Consider the following 17,070-nt stretch of genomic DNA (forward strand, 5'->3'; position numbering starts at 1 on the left):
ACCATTAATACTATATTCTGTCTTCAAATTTGACCTACCAAAATTAACTAATTCACACTTATCTGTACTGAACTCCATCTGCCACTTCTCAGCCCAGTTCTGCTTTCTATCAATGTCCTGGTGTAACCTCTGACTACCCTCCACACTGACCACAACACCCCCAACCTTTGTGTCATCAGCAAACTTACTGACCCACCCTTCTACTTCCTCATCCAAGTCATTTATAAAAATCACAAAGTGGAGTGGTCCCAGTCAGATTTCTGAGGAACACCACTGGTCACTGACCTCCATGCAGAATACAAATCATCTACAACCGCCCTTTGCCTTCTGTGGGCAAGCCAATTCTGGTTCCACAAAGCAAGATCTCGTTGGATCCCCATGCCTCCTTACTTTCTGAATGAAATTCGCATGGGGAACCTTATCAAGTGCCTTACTGAAATCCATATACATTACATCTACTGTACTACCTTCATCAATGTGTTTGGTTACTTCCTCAAAGAATTCAATCAGGCTTGTAAGGCATGACCTGTCCTTGACAAAGCCATGCTGACTACCCCTAATCAGATGTCTCTCCAAATGCTCATACACCCTGCCCCTCTGGATCTTCAACAATTTTCCTACTACTGAAATAAGACTCACTGGTTTGTAATTTCCTGGGTTATCTCTATTCTCTTTCTTGAACAAAGGAACAACGTTTGCAACCCTCCAATCCTCTGGTACTTCTCCTGTCCTTATCAATGATGTAAAGATCATCACCAGAGGCTCAGAAATCTCCTCCCCTGCCACCCACAGTAGCCTGGGGTACATCCTGTCTGGTCCTGTGACTTATCTAACTTGATGCTTTTCAAAATCTCCAGCACAACCTCTTTCTTAATGTCTATATGCTCGAGCATTTCAATTTGCTATAAGTCATCCCCACAGTTGCCAAGGTCTTCTTCCCTTGTGAATACTGAAACAAAGTATTGATTAATCACCTCAGCTAGCTCCTTTGATTCCATGCACACGTTTCCACTACCACACTTGATTGGTCCTATTCTCACACTGCTCGTCCTCTTGCTCTTCACATACATGAAAAAATGCCTTGGGGTTTTCCTTAATCCTGCTCACCAAGGCCTTTTCATGGCTCCTTCTAGCTCTCCTAATTTCATTCTTGAGCTCCTTCCTGGCACCCTTGTAATTTTCTAGAGCTCTAACAGTACCTAGTTTCTTGAACCTTTCGTAAGCTTTTCTTTTCTTAACTAGATTTTCTACATCCTTTGTACACCAGGGTTCTTTAACCCTACCATCAATGGAACATAGCCGTGAGAATTCCATGCAAATCTTCCCTGAACATTTGCCACATTTCTGCCGTGCACATACCTGAGAACATCTGCTCCCAGTTTATGTTCCCAAGTTCCTGCCTAATAGCATCATATTTCCCCCTACCCTAATGAAATATTTTCTTAAATTGTCTGCTCCTATCCCTCTCCATCACTATGGTAAAGGAGATGGAGTTGTAATCACTATTTCCAAAATGCTCTCTCACCCAGAGATCCGACATCTGACCAGGTTCATTGCTCGATACCAGATCAAGTACAGCTTCTCCTCTAGTTGGCTTATCTACATATTGTGCCAGGAAACCTTCCTGAACACATCTAACAAACTCCACCCCATCTGAACTCCTTGCTGTAAGGAGATGGCAGTCAATATTAGGAAAGTTTAAAATCTCCCGTCACAACAACCCTATTATTATTGCACCATTCCAGAACTTCCCTCCCTATCTGCTCCTCGATATCCCTGTTACTATGGGGAGGTGTCTATAGAAAATATCCAGTAGAGCCCCTTTCCTGATTCTGACCTCCACCCACACTGACTCAGTAGACAATACCTCCGTGACTTCCTCCTTTCCTGCAGCCGCGATACTATCCCTGATTAGCAGTGCCACGCATCCCTCCCTGTCCTTTTTGAAACATCCAAATCCCGGCATGCTCAGCAGACACCCCTACCCCCTGAGGCATCCAAGTCTCTGTAATGGCCACATCAAAGTTCCACGTATTGATCCATGCTCTGAATTCATCAGTCTTGCTCATGATACTCCTTGTATTAAAATAGAGGCATCCCAAACCATCAGGCTGAGTGCTTCTTTGCTCTATCATCTGCCTATTCCTATCAACTCCCCTCTGATACCACTCCTTACCCACACTGGGAGCAATTGACCCATCGAGCCGGGCATCTTTCAAATGCGGGAGCAAAACGGACAGCTGGGGGAAATCCATGCAGTCAGAGGGAGAACATGCAAATTCCACACAGACAGCACAGGATTGAACCAAGGTCTCTGTGCTGTGGCTCTACGCACTGTGTCACTGGGCCACCTACCCCACTCACTCCACTGAGTGCATTTTCCAGCAACAGCTGGGACCAGAGAACTCGGGATCTGCATTGCTATCAAAGAGTTGAATTGGGCGAGACCTATCCCATTCGCTTGCTCTGTGCTAATGGGAACGTCCTCTGCACTTGTTCCAGGTGTAAGATGACTGGGATATGAATTATGGATGACACCCCAGACTCTGGCATCACCTTACTCACCTGAAGTTGAAGCCCACTGACACCTGGTCCTTGGTTAGGCTGCGGTAAAGCTGGTGGAAGCTGTAGGTTGGTTTACATTGAGTCACAGGCCAGTCAAGGTCACAGTCCCAGTGTATCACAATACCAATGATAGCTCCCTTCAATGAGGAAAAATATGAGCATCCTGTCAGAAGCAAGGCTCTTACTGAACGTACCCCACTTTTGACTGCACTTTTATCCTCAAGCAAGGTTGCGGTTGGTACGTGGCACGTTGAATGGGATCGAGGACTGGTGGCAGGAGTGACTGTCAATCCTGTGTGAAACTTGCCTTTATCTCATTGTGTTGACATCCGGCTGATGAAAATGGGGTCAGTTCATGTCACCTAGTAACTGCACTGATGGCAAAATCAGGCCTTATGCTAGAAATGCGTAGAATTAGGCCATTTGACCCATCAGGACTGTTCTGCCATTCCATCATTACTGATTATTGTCCCTCTCAAACCCATTCTTCTGCCTCCTCCCTGTAACATTTCACACCCTGGCTAATCAAGAACCACTTCCAATATACTCAATGACTTGGCCTCCACAGCTATCCATGACAATGAATTCCACAGATTCACCACCCCTCTGGCTAAAGAAATTCCTCCTCATCTCTATTCTAAATGGACGTCCCTCTATTCTGAGGAAGTGGCCTCTGGTCCTAGACTCCTCCACTATAGGAAACATCCTGCCAACATCCACTGTGGGCCTTTCAACGATCGATAGGTTTCAATGAGATCGCCCCTCATTCTAAACTGCAGCCCAGAGCAATCAAATGCTCCTCATATGTTAAATCTTTTAATCCTGGAATTATTCTTGAGAACTACCTCAATCCTCTCCAATGCCAGCACATCTTTTCTTAGATAAGGGGCATCAAAACTGCTCAGAATACTCCAAGTGTGGTCTGACCAATGCCCTGAAAAGCCTCTGCAATGTTGCTTTTATATTCTAGTCCTTCTGAAATGAATCTAACATTGCATTTGCTTTCCTCACCACCAGCTCAACCTGCAAGCTAACCTTTAGGGAATCCTGCACAAGGACACCCAAGTCCCTTTGTACCTCTGATCTTTGAATTTTCTCCCCATTTAGAAAATAGTCTACCCTTTTATTCCCTTTACTAAAGTTCATGACCATACACTTCCCTGCACTATATTCCATCTTTGCCCATTCTCCCAATCTAAGTCCTGCAGATTCCCTGCTTACTCATTACTACCTGTCCCTCCACCTATCTTCATATTATCCACAAATGTGACTGCGAAGCCATCAGTTCCACCATTCAAGTCATTGACAGTCCCAATACAGACCCTTGTGGAACACCACTAGTCACCAGCACCCTTTATTCCCACCTCTCCTACAAGCCAGCCAATATTCTATCCATGCTAATATTGTTCCTGTAATACCATGGGCTCTTAACTTGTTAAGCAGCCACATGTAAAGCACCTTGTCAAAAGCCAATCCAAGTAAACAATATCCACTGACTCCTTTGTCTATCCTGCCTGTTACTTCTTCAAAAAATTCCAGCAGATTTTTCAGACAAGATTTTCCAATATGCTGACTTTAGTCTATTTTATCATGTGCCTCCATGCACCCACAAACCACATCCTTAATAAATAACATCTTCCCAATTACTTAAGTCAGGCTAATTTGCTTACAATTCCCTTTCTCTATCCTTAAAAAATGAAGTGCAATTAGCAATTTTCCAGTTCTCCAGACCATTCCTGAATCTAGTTATTCTTGAAAGATCATTGCTCATGCCTCGGCAATCTCTTCATCTACCTCCTTCTGTATCCTGGGCTGTAGTCCATCTGGTCCAGGTGACTTATCTACCTTCAGACCTTTCATTTTCCCAAGCACCTTCTCCTTAGTAATTGCAAGTACATTCATTTCTGTATCTGGATCCTCTTGAAATTCTGGCTTACTGCTAATGTCTTCCACGGTGAAGACTGACACAAAATGCTTAATGCATTCATCCACATTCTTTTGTCCCTCATTACAAACTCCCCAGCATATTTTTCCAGCATTGTGATATTCACTCTCACCTTTCTTTTACTCTATATATCTGAAAAAACCTTTGGTGTTGTCTTTTATAATGTTGGCTAGCTTAACTTCAAATGTCATCTTTTCTTTCTTTATGGCTTTTTCAGTTTACTTTTCTTGGTTTTTAAAAGTTTCCCAATCCTCTAACTTCTCACTTTTTAGATATTATGTCCTCTCTCTTCCTTTTATGCTGAGTTTGACTTCCCTGATCTATCCTGCGCTTTCCAAATTACCCCCTCGGGAACTTCAGGTATTGCTGTTCTGCCATCACCCTTGTTAGTCCCCTTCCAATCAACTTTGGCCAGCCTCTTCATGTTTCTGTAATTCCCTTAATCTACTGTAAGACTGTTACATCTGACTTTTTCTCCATCTCAAATTGCAGGGTGAATTCTATTATATCATCACTGACCCTTAAATGTTCCTTTACCTTAAGCTCCCAAATCAAATCTGGTTCATTACATAATACCCAATTCAGAGCTGCCTTTCCCTCAGTGGGTTCAACCACAAACTGCTCTAGAAAGCCTTCTCGTAGGCATTCTACAATTCCCTCTTTTGGGATTCAATACCAACCTGATTTTCCAAATCTACCTGCATATTGAAATGCTCCATGATCTCATAACATTGCCCTTTTTATATTCTCTATTTCATGTAATTTATTTCTCTCATCCTGGCTACTGGTCAGTGTCTTGTATATAATTCCAATCAGGCTCATTTTGCCTTTGTAGTTTCTTAACTCTGCCCACAAGGTTCCTACATCTTCTGATCTTATAAGACCTCTTTCTAAGGCGGGGTTTCCAACCTGGAGTCCACAGACCCCTCAGTTAATGGTAGGAGTCTATGGCATAAAAACATTCGAAAACAGATTTGATTTCATCTTTTACCAACAGAGCCACATCACCCACTTTGCCTACCTGCCTGTCCTTTCAATGTCCTTGATGTTAAGTTCCCAACTATAATCTTCTTTCAGGCATGACTCATATGCCCACAATGTCATGCCTGCCAATCTTCTAACTGCTCTACAAGATCATCTACCTTATTCTGTATACAATGTGCATTCAAATATAACTCCATCAATCCTATATTCATCACCCGTTTTTATTTTGCCTCGTTTCACTTCATCTTGTCCCACTGACTGCAATTTGTCCTGTCATCTGCCTGCCCTTCCTCACAGTCTCAATACACATCGCATCTACTTGTATACCAACTATTCCATCTTCAGCCTTCTCACTCCAGTTCCCATCTCCAGCAGCTCTAGCAAACCTGTCCGCAAGGATATTGGTCCCCCTCAGGTTCGAGTGTAATTCACCTTTTTTTTAACAGGTCAACCCTTCCCCAGAAGAGATCCTAATTATTCAGACATTTGAAATGCTGTCCCCTGCACCAGTTCCTCAGCACCATTCATCTGTGCTATTATCCTGATCCTGCCCTGACTAATACGTGGCGGTGGGAGTAATCTAGACATTACTATCTTGCAGGTTTTGCTCTTCAGCCTCTTGCCTCACTCCCTATACTCACTGTGCAGGACCTCTTTCTCCCTTTCTGCCTATGTTATCAGTGCCAATGTGCAACACGATCTCTAGCTGCTCACCCTTCCTCTTAAGAATCTTCTGCAGCTGCTTTGAGACATCTTGGATCAATCACCTGGGATGGAACACACCATCCTGGTGTCTCTCTCGCAGAGATAGAATCTCCTGTCCAACCCCCTAACTATCGAGTCTCCTTCCACTATCACTCCACCTGATTTTATCCTTCCCCACTGAGCTTCAAAGTTGGCCACTGTGTCACTGGCCTGGTAGCTACCTCTGTGCCATGAGAGGTCACTGTGCCAGCAGTATCCAAAGGGGTATACTTGTGAGAGAAATGGCCACAGGAACCCTGCACTAACTGCTTCCTCCACTTACTTCTGATGGTCACCATCCCTTATCTGAAACCTACACTCCGTGTGACCACCTCTATAGATCTCATCTGTATGGTTTTCATCTCCCAGCTGGTCCTGAATTCATCCAACTCCAGCTCCACTTCCTTGACCTTGTCAGCCAGGAGCTGAAGTTGAATGCCCTTCCTGCAGATGTTAGGTATCCTGCAATCCCACACCATTCAGGAGAATAATTCCACTGCCTAACTACCTTACTGCCTACATTGGCTCTAATTTCATAAGATTAAGTTGTAATAATAAACTAATAAAACGAATAAATTAATAAATTAAATTTCCAAATTATTCAGCAGTTTAGCCTCCACCTGTTCTCGTCAAAGCTTTTAAAGCCAAAGCCTAACCACTCTAACACCGACTGCTCCCACAATAGGCGCTGCACTTACACATTGCTTGTTTTTATTGGTTCAGATAAGACTCACTCCCGATGGGACTTGCTGTTTTCAAATGGCTCCCACCCTGCAAGATGTCACTCTCATGCACGATACTTCAAACAATACTTTTACTCCCAAACTCTCTTGCTCTCTGATATACATTGTGTGTGCGTGCATGCAGGTGCATTTGTGTGTGTCTGTGTGCATGTTTGTTTGTGTATCTGTGTCCCTGTGTATGTCTATTTATGTGTGTATGATTCTGTGTGTGTCTCTGTGTCTGCATGTGTCTGTGTACGTACCTGGCCAAATCACAGGACAATTTACAATGACCAACTAACCTACTAACTGGCAGGTCTTTGGACTGTGGGAGGAAACTGGAGCACCCGGAGGAAACCTATGCGGTCACTGGGTGGACCTGCAAACTCCTTACAGGCAGAAGTGTGATTTGAACCCAGGTTGCTGGTACTGTAAAGCATTGTACTACCTACTAAGGTACAGTGCAAGAAGATTTATCAAGCTTTATTTTTATACAGAGACTGGAACATAGTCGTAGGGAGGTGGTAGAAGCAAATATAACAGTAACATTTAATTTAGATTGACACACAAATAGACAAGGAATGGAAGGACATGGATAATGTGTAAACATTTGGGATTACTTTGGACTAAGCACAGACATCAAAGGGCCTGTTTTGTGATTTCTCAACATTGATCTCTGTTCTGATGGAATTATCGATAGCAAGGTGATTTGGGATATAGGGCTAATGGTACTGCGGTAAAATTTCAGCCATAATCTTACTGAAGGAGGAGCTGATGAGGATGTGGGGAGAATAAATTGTATTGGATTAATATAAAAATGGGTGTTCTATGGCCTCATTTCTGTACTGTATTTCTCTAAGAGCCCCTGACGTTAAGTTCTGAAAGTTTGCCCAGCCATTGCCTTTGGTGGATGGAGCCCAGACTTACTCTGTAGGCCAGAGCAGAGAAGTTCTCATTGATCTCTTCAGCGATGTATCCCAAACGAAATACGGGACAAAGCGGGTGGTGGACCTTGTGGTAGGTGCAGTTCCGCAGATATGCTTTGGTGATTGATTCCACTATATTTCGCCTGTAAAACAGACATCTTGGTAGAACAAAAACTACCCATTCTCTCCCCACCCCACCACCAACAACCACGCTGAAACTGGAGGAAAATCTCAGAGTTATAAATCGTACCTGGAAACACCAAAGGCTGTGAAGGTGATGGAGTTCTTGATAAAGATGGTGAAGTTTTCCGCAGCCATCAGCAAGGGTGGGCTGCAGAAAGAAGCAGGAATTCATCATTGGGGAGAAATGGGGCAACGGTCTGGGCTGTGGTGTGGTGCTGCCAGAGGGGAGCAGAAATTCCCTCAACCTAAGGATGGGAATCCTGGAATTCTCTTACCAGCAGGATTGTGGAGGCTTGCCCACAGGAGAGAAATTTGATGATCGGTGGGATGTGGGTTTAGTACAGGAGGTCTGAGAGACAAAGTTATTCAGCACAGAAACACCCATGAAGGCCAGGGTGCAATCCTAAATTTGCAACATTGGCCCATATCCCTCTAAATCTCTCCTGTCCTTACTCTAATCGTTATTGTACTGTCTAAAGCCACATTGGCCCATATCCCTCTAAATCTCTCCTGTCCTTACTCTAATCTAAGTGTCATTATTGCACTCTCAGGCAGCTCACCACCCTCTGTATGAAAAAGTTGCCCCTTGGGTCTTTTTTAAACCTTTAAACCTTTCCTGTTAAATCCATGACCTGTTAAATCCATGTCTTTGATTCTCTTTCCCTGGGGACAAGGAAAGGTGGGGGGGGGGGTGGACCTCATTGAATATTGAAAACCTTAGATAGAATGGGTGCAGAGAGGATGTTTCCTACAGTGGGGTTCAAAGGGCACAGTCTCAGAATAGAGGGACATTCCTTTAGAACAGATGAGGAGGAATTTCTTTAGCCGGAGGCTGGTGAATCTGTGGAAATCATTGCACAGATGAATGTGGAGGCTAAGTCATTGGATATATTTAAAGTGGGTTCTTGATTAGTAAGGATGTTAAGTGGTATCAGGAGAAGTTTTGAGGGAAAATAGCTTAGACTCATGTCACACAAGAGTTGCTAGGTTTGGAATCAGATGGGACCGTTACTTTGGAAGATGGCTGTCGTTTTCAGCTGGACACCAGCCAAAGACTTCACACGCTTTCACACCTTCGGAGTTGTTTAGACATTTCCCATTCATTATACCTGATGAGAAGAGAAATCAGTAATTAGCAGTTGCCTTTTAGAAAGGAAAAAGTGTGATGTATGTGTTACCAGGGGCATTAGGGAAGCTGTTTGATCTGGAAGTGGGCATGCAGTAAAGGATGGGAAGCTGTGGTTGATCTGGATGTGGACATGCAGTAAAGGATGGGAAGCTGTGGTTGATCTGGATGTGGGCATGCAGTAAAGGATGGGAAGCTGTGGTTGATCTGGATGTGGACATGCAGTAAAGGATGGGAAGCTGTGGTTGATCTGGATGTGGGCATGCAGTAAAGGATGGGAAGCTGTGGTTGATCTGGATGTGGGCATGCAGTAAAGGATGGGAAGCTGTGGTTGATCTGGATGTGGGCATGCAGTAAAGGATGGGAAGCTGTGGTTGATCTGGAAGTGGGCATACAGTAAAGGATGGGAAGCTGTGGTTGATCTGGATGTGGACATGCAGTAAAGGATGGGAAGCTGTGGTTGATCTGGAAGTGGACATGCAGTAAAGGATGGGAAGCTGTGGTTGATCTGGAAGTGGGCATACAGTAAAGGATGGGAAGCTGTGGTTGATCTGGATGTGGGCATACAGTAAAGGATGGGAAGCTGTGGTTGATCTGGAAGTGGGCATACAGTAAAGGATGGGAAGCTGTGGTTGATCTGGATGTGGACATGCAGTAAAGGATGGGAAGCTGTGGTTGATCTGGAAGTGGGCATACAGTAAAGGATGGGAAGCTGTGGTTGATCTGGAAGTGGGCATACAGTAAAGGATGGGAAGCTGTGGTTGATCTGGATGTGGACATGCAGTAAAGGATGGGAAGCTGTGGTTGATCTGGAAGTGGACATGCAGTAAAGGATGGGAAGCTGTGGTTGATCTGGAAGTGGGCATACAGTAAAGGATGGGAAGCTGTGGTTGATCTGGATGTGGACATGCAGTAAAGGATGGGAAGCTGTGGTTGATCTGGATGTGGGCATGCAGTAAAGGATGGGAAGCTGTGGTTGATCTGGAAGTGGGCATACAGTAAAGGATGGGAAGCTGTGGTTGATCTGGAAGTGGGCATGCAGTAAAGGATGGGAAGCTGTGGTTGATCTGGAAGTGGGCATACAGTAAAGGATGGGAAGCTGTGGTTGATCTGGATGTGGACATGCAGTAAAGGATGGGAAGCTGTGGTTGATCTGGAAGTGGGCATGCAGTAAAGGATGGGAAGCTGTGGTTGATCTGGAAGTGGACATACAGTAAAGGATGGGAAGCTGTGGTTGATCTGGAAGTGGACATGCAGTAAAGGATGGGAAGCTGTGGTTGGAAAGCAGGAAGAGCTGCTACCCCTCCCCCCCACCCCCGCCACCACAAGATCCAACATCCCGTGCTCCTGCCTGTGGAATTTGCAGGGAATTAGAATAATTGTCCTTGCTTGAACCTTCTGTCCTGTAACTGGTGGAAGTAGAACATCCCAGATTTACCTTCATGCCTTACCTTGACCATAGCGGCTAAAGCTCCCAGTAGGACAGTCACTGTCTGATTCACACTCTCCAGATGTGTAGTGCTGCGTAAAAAGCAACATAACAGGAAATGGGTTTCTACAAAGAAACAAACAATACTGTTTTGATCTGTCTGTCTACACACCGTCCATCCCCCAGATCAAAGACCAGCTCTGTGACTGAGGCTGGTGAATGTGGTACCTCCCCCGTACTGAATCATTGTCCCATAGAAGGCTCGGGACATGACCACCTCTGACAACAAGAGTCCAGGTGAAAGGTCTTGACTTTCATCTGTCCATTGCACTCCAAAAATGTTGCCTGACCCACTGAGTTCCTCTAGCATCCTGTCAATGTGCAGCTCCAGATTCCACCGTCTGCAGCTCCATGTCTCTAACAGAGAGTCTACCTTTGTAATCAAACAGCATTGCCATATTTATTTAGTGATACATCGCAGAGTAAACCATCCCCCCTCCCAGCAACTCTACAACCCTGATTAACCCTAACCTAGTCACAGGATAATTTACAATCATCAATTAACTTATTCAGTACATTTTTGGACTGTGGAAAGAAACTAGAATATCTGGAGAAAGTCTACAAATTCCAGGGGCAGGTCGTACAGAGACCCCGTACAAAACGGTGCTGGAATTGAACTCTGAAAGCCGAGCTATGAAGTGTCACACTAACTGTTACGCTCCAATGGTGCCCATCTCAACAACAACACCCACCTGGGAACCACTCTACCCCCATCCTCAGATTCTGACTTGTTTCCACTCCACTTCAAAGGTAACGTGGAGCCTGCAGGTGTGGTGACGGGGGAGTACTGAAGGGTTACACTCATTTACTGTGTACAGGTAACGTGGAGCCTGCAGGTGTAGTGACGGGGGAGTACTGAAGGGTTACACTCATTTACTGTGTACAGGTAACGTGGAGCCTGCAGGTGTAGTGACGGGGGAGTACTGAAGGGTTACACTCATTTTGTTGTATACAGTGTTTTTTGTCTGCTCAAGTTTCTCACTAGCATTCTACCATTCTGAGCAGTCACAAGCCGTGGATTCCCAGAGTCACAGAGGGCATGGAACCTCTTCAAGAATGCTCTGTGAACCTCCTTACATCTTTATTTCTGACTTCCTGATAGTCTCCACTGACAGAGACTGGGTTAGAGCCTAGCGTCAGGGAATGGGAGAGCACTTAGCCCCATCATTGTGACATTGCCTGGGACAGACTGCCTTCACTGATGCTGCCAATGGACGTAGGGGATTTTACAGAAGAGTTTTGAAGTGCCTGAGGTAGGTACTCCAGGTCTCCTCAGTGTGGGGGTGGGCAGGGATTACTGCTCTTCACTAGCCCATCTACTCTGCGCCGGGCCTGACTCTGCTTCGAAAGGCCGTCTGTCAAGAAGGCAGCATTCATCTTGAAGGACTCTCACTATCTGGGGCGTGCCCTCTTCTCATCACTACCATCAGGGCCAGGGCCAGGGACAGGAGCCTGAAAACAACACTTACAGCTCCTTCCCTCATATAGTCCAGAGACCCACGAATGGTGCCTCGCTCTTTTGCTCTATTTACATTTTTAATATGTCTCTTATTGTAACTTACAGATATTTTAAATATTGCACCGTACTGCTGTAAAAGAACAAATCTCACAACATATGTCAGAGATAATTAAATAACGGTTCTGATTCCTTCCCTCAGCTGGTCCAAGGCAATGCCGCTGCTTTGCAGGTGTTGGTAAATTTAATCTCAAATGATTGTGTTCACCAAATGGTGGTTCCAGAGATGTGGGGAAATTTTCACACTATTTCCATAGTCTTGTCTTCGATGTTTATCTTCAAACAAGATGAGTGTGATGGGAACAGTGGTATAGAAACTTTGCTTCACAACGTTGAGTGTGAAGTCTGTGTACCCCTGTGAATGAGTCGATGGTGACTTAGAGCTTAGCCTGTAGCTGTGCACAAACACAAGCGTCATCTATGTATTGCAGTCTGATGCCTTGGATGGGGGCATCTTCATCTCAGAGTGAGGAGATGTGGTTGAGGTGGTTCCTCCAGTCCAGCAAGGAGACTGTTGCACATGAAACAGCCCTACGGGGAGAGCTGAGGTAATGGCGATGGTACCTTATCTGGCCCAGTCTACACTGACTCTGCTAAGAACCCTCCAGTAAGGAGGGGGAGCTCAGGAGGAGACAATGGTGCCTATTGGCGACTCCTTTGCATCCTTCCTCGGAAACGGTTCTATTTCCATCTTTATTATCTCTATTTTCCCCTTTCAGGGTTCCTTTGAAGACCCTGACCTGGAGTTACATGCTGACTTCGGTTCTTTACGTGAATTGGACCCGCTCTCAGGGTTTCACGACTGGCCGTTATTCGATTAGCCAAGGATGCGGCCTAAGAGATCAGCTCACTTTCGGAGTTCCGGGATCTTGTGGCTCTAGAGACGGGCAGACTAAAGGTCGGAGTCACATCAGGAAATTGGTGTGTCGTGGCAGACAAAAGATCTCTGGCTGTGTGCCCGGAGACCCGAGATTTTTGGGCATAGAGCTCAGAAAAAGTGACACAACAGACTTCTAACATCATAAATCAGCAAGTTGTTTGTTATGTCTCCCCTCTCGCAGTGAAACAAAGTCACCTCTTTTTCCATTACTAGAGAAAAAGCCTGCGATATGTTAAATTACTGGGTGAACGAGTAGACTTTGGGGTACTGCAAGCCTGTGTCTTCACTGATGCTATGCTGGGGGGGGGGGGTTGCTGATGCTTATTTTTTGCTAATTGGGGAAGCTGGGGGGACTTTGGGTTCTGACATTTAACTGTCATTCATTCAAACTCCTCTGTTTTTGTGGATGCTTCAGGATGTATCTTGTATACATTTCTCTAACAGTAAATGTACCTTTGAAACCATGCAGCGGTCATAAGAGGAGATGCATTTCTGTTGGGGGGGTCACAGTGGGGAGAGATGTTTCATAGAGGGACAGTAAACTGCAGATGCTGGAATCTGCTGGAGGAACTCAGGGTTGAGCAGCATCAGTAGGTTGGGGGAAGGATTGGGTTTCCATCTCCACCCCTCTCCTACCTGGCTCCATCTGCCCATCATCCTTCACCCCCTCCTCAGTCCACTAACTACCTCCTGCTTCCATCTTCCCTCTTCATTCTCCCTCAGTCCTGATGCAGGGTTTCAACCAAAATTGTTGACGGTACCGCTCCCTCTTCAGATGCTGCCCTACCCAGCAAACTGAGTTTTGCTAAGGATGCTTCCCAGTCTCTTTCCATGATATGGCCAAGGGTTTTGCATCATTCCCAGAGGTTGATGCTGCTGCCTGGTTTTCTCCTGGAATTACCAGACAGGTAAAGATTTCCCTGTTCAGAACTAGAATGCAAAGTCTGTTGTAGGAGAATGGCGATGGTTTCATAAAATACAACTGTTTGTGTGTGATATGTGTTTAACATCTTGTCATTGACATGGTTGTAAAATCTGTTTACGACGACTTTATCCTTCAGTCTTTTTTGGGCTGTAGGGCAATCCGATCGGTTCATAGAGAGTCAGCTGAAATTGCTGCAGTGAACCAGACCCAAACTGAGGGTCAACCTCTGAATATATCAATACATGAAAATGATGGGAACGATCCCAACCTCTCCTTTAAACCGCTGTTCCACAATGCTGTTTAGTTCTGGGAACTTTGATTCATGCAAATTATTTACTGATTTTGATGAAAAATGTAAATTTTGCTATCTTTGTGGATAACATAAACTTGTTGAAGTTATAGAAAGTGAGGCAATTGCCTCATTTGGAAATTTGAATGGAGAAAAGTCAGATGGAGCTAATCTGGGCAAATGTGTGCTTTTGCACTTTGCAAAAGGGAAGCAGAAATTAATTAACACCATTAAGGAAGCCCATTATGTCACAGCCTATCAGTTAATAACTCACTAGGGGTGATTGATAAGATTGTGGCCTGAGGTAGAAGGAGATGAGTTATTAACTTCAAACTTTCTGCATAATCACTCAAAGAGTTGACCTGCATGTGTGTGTAAAGAGAGCTGTATAACTCATCTCCTTCTATCTTAGGCCACAAACTTATCAATCACCCCTCGTATTTTGATGTGCGAATACCTAGGGTTTTGGAAATTGGACAGAAGGTTATGATTTTAGTATGTTAGCCAGGCCGTTGTACATCTCTGAGAATTATAGGGCCATATGATATTGTAGATAAAGCCAAGCTATTGGTCTATCGAATTCACACTGCTAATAAGTTGGATTGAACTTGGAGGAAGTAAATGTGGTCTGGTAGCTGAGGTCCATAAGACAGTGGGATTGCTAGATAGGGATGGTGATGATGAGGATGAAGGAGCAGTTGCCCACTCAGTGAGTTGGACTGCTTGCACCTGGAGGTTAAGGGCAGTTTACTTCACATTCAACACCAAGAAGGGAGGGTTAACAAAAGCAATTGCAGAAGCCAAGGAAGAGAGAATGGGAGTGAGAAGGAGATGGGAGGCTGTTTTCATAGCCAGGTCTTTGGGAATAAAGTGGGAGTTGAATTGAGAGGGAGTATCAGATGATTAGATACGTACAGAAAATGTTCTCGATGTTTCTTTCCAGGTATTGGAAAATGATTGGTGTTTGCTGAGTGGGCTTATTATGGCTGTAGGCTTTGCTGAAGGTTACATGTTGTATAATCAAATGTATTATTAGCTAATTGTGTATTCACCCAGACAGATGAAGATTAGAGTGGCCGTGGATGAAGACTCATGGAAAAGTCCGCTTGGATTCTATCGGATACCATGGATTGTGTGGATGAAGACAGTGAAATTGTTTTTACAAATTTATGAAGAACTAGGGTAAACTTTTGTAAAAGAAATTGCCATTTAAAGTAAAATTGGACAGGAAAGGAATGGAGGGTTATGGACTGAATGCGAGCCAATGGGACTAGGTGAGAGTAAGTGTTGGCACGGACTAGAAGGGTCGAGATGGCCTGTTTCCATGCTGTAATTGTTATATGGTTATAAATAAGACAGGTGTTTTGATAATTGGGGTCAAGTAATTGTAATATCGTGGCGACCCACTTCCCAGCGCGCCGGCATTGAGGCCGGTCCCAAAAAGGGCACCAGGCCTTCTTCACCAGCAAGGGGAAAAGCCCGCGCGCGGGATGGGACTGTGAATATGTGCCCCCTACAGCATCCCCGCCCAGGGAGGGTGGGATCAGGAAGACTTTAAAGCGAGGCCGTGAAGTTCGAATAAAATCTCTTTTGTAACTGCAGCTCACCGACTCCGTGTCGTTATTGCAGCGCTGCGTGTAGCACACCGCTACAATTGGTGACCCTGACAGCCCAAATGATATTTGGACTGGAGATGAACGACGCCACATCTGTTCACAAAGTTTCGTTAAAACTGCTAAGCTTCTGGATGCTGCAACCTCACCTATGGTTCCAGCAAGCAGAAGACCAATTCCACATTCAGCCGATAACCGTGGATTCCACACGTTACTTCTAGGTAGTGAGATCCCTCAACCAGAAGACAGCCGCCCAGGTTGAGGAGTTCATACAGTCACCCATGGAGGACGGCAAATACACAGAATTCAAAGCCCTGCTCATAAGGACTTTTGGACTCTCACGGCATGAGCGAGCTGCCCGCTTACTGCAGCTGGATAGTTTGGGAGACAGGCCGCTGTCAGCTTTGATGAACGAGATGCTAGCCCTGCCTCATGTTTGAGCAGGCATTCCTGGAGCAGCTGCCTGAGGACATACGCCTGCTGCTGTCCGATGTGGATTTCAGCGACCCCCGGAAGGTGGCGGCCCAGGCAGACGTGCTGTGGAAAGCCAAGAAGGAGAGTGGGGCATCCGTTGCACAGATCACCAAGCCACGCTCCGAGCAGCAGACCAGACCAGGCCCGGCAGCAGAGCCCACAAAACCCAGAGGCAGGAGTGAGGAGACCAACGAACAATGGTGCTTCTACCACCAGCAGTGGGGCACAGAAGCCCACCGTTGTAGCCCGCCCTGCAAGTTCCCGGGAAATGCCAGGGCCAGCCGCCGCTGATGGCTACGGCAGCTGGCCATTGGGATAGCCTCCTGCATGTGTTGGACAAGCGGTCGGGACGCCGGTTTTTGGTCGACACCGGAGCCGAGATCAGCGTCTTACCTCCAACGAGTTACAACACCCGCAGCAGGGCACCGGGTCCCCCCCGAGGGCCGTGAATGGCAGCACAGTAAGGACCTACGGCACCCGTACGGTGTGGCTACAGTTCGGGTCCAGCCGGTTCACGCGGGACTTCACACTGGCTGCTGTAGCCCAACCGCTCCTGGATGCGGATTTTTTGCGGGCTCACAGCCTACTGGTCGACCTGCCGAGACAGATACTGGTCCACGCCGAGACCTTTCAAACGTTCTCCCTGGGTGAAGCCCAGTTGCCGGTCCCACACCGAGACTCCATCACCC

At 45.7% G+C, this 17,070-nt stretch overlaps 1 protein-coding gene across 1 annotated transcript in view; it reads right to left on the reverse strand.

Annotated features, from left to right (window-relative positions):
• Positions 1 to 17,070, reverse strand: part of p2rx1 (purinergic receptor P2X, ligand-gated ion channel, 1) — a 102,653-nt gene that overhangs the window by 42,898 nt on the left and 42,685 nt on the right. The window contains exons 4-8 of the mRNA XM_059971485.1: positions 10,647 to 10,716; positions 9,082 to 9,178; positions 8,137 to 8,217; positions 7,888 to 8,029; positions 2,566 to 2,702 (exon numbers count right to left, since the gene is read on the reverse strand). Coding sequence (XP_059827468.1) covers positions 2,566 to 2,702; positions 7,888 to 8,029; positions 8,137 to 8,217; positions 9,082 to 9,178; positions 10,647 to 10,716 — 527 coding nt within the window. The remainder of the gene's footprint in view (positions 1 to 2,565; positions 2,703 to 7,887; positions 8,030 to 8,136; positions 8,218 to 9,081; positions 9,179 to 10,646; positions 10,717 to 17,070) is intronic.

This window comes from Hypanus sabinus, chromosome 6, assembly GCF_030144855.1.
Source record: "Hypanus sabinus isolate sHypSab1 chromosome 6, sHypSab1.hap1, whole genome shotgun sequence".
NCBI lineage: Eukaryota > Metazoa > Chordata > Chondrichthyes > Myliobatiformes > Dasyatidae > Hypanus > Hypanus sabinus.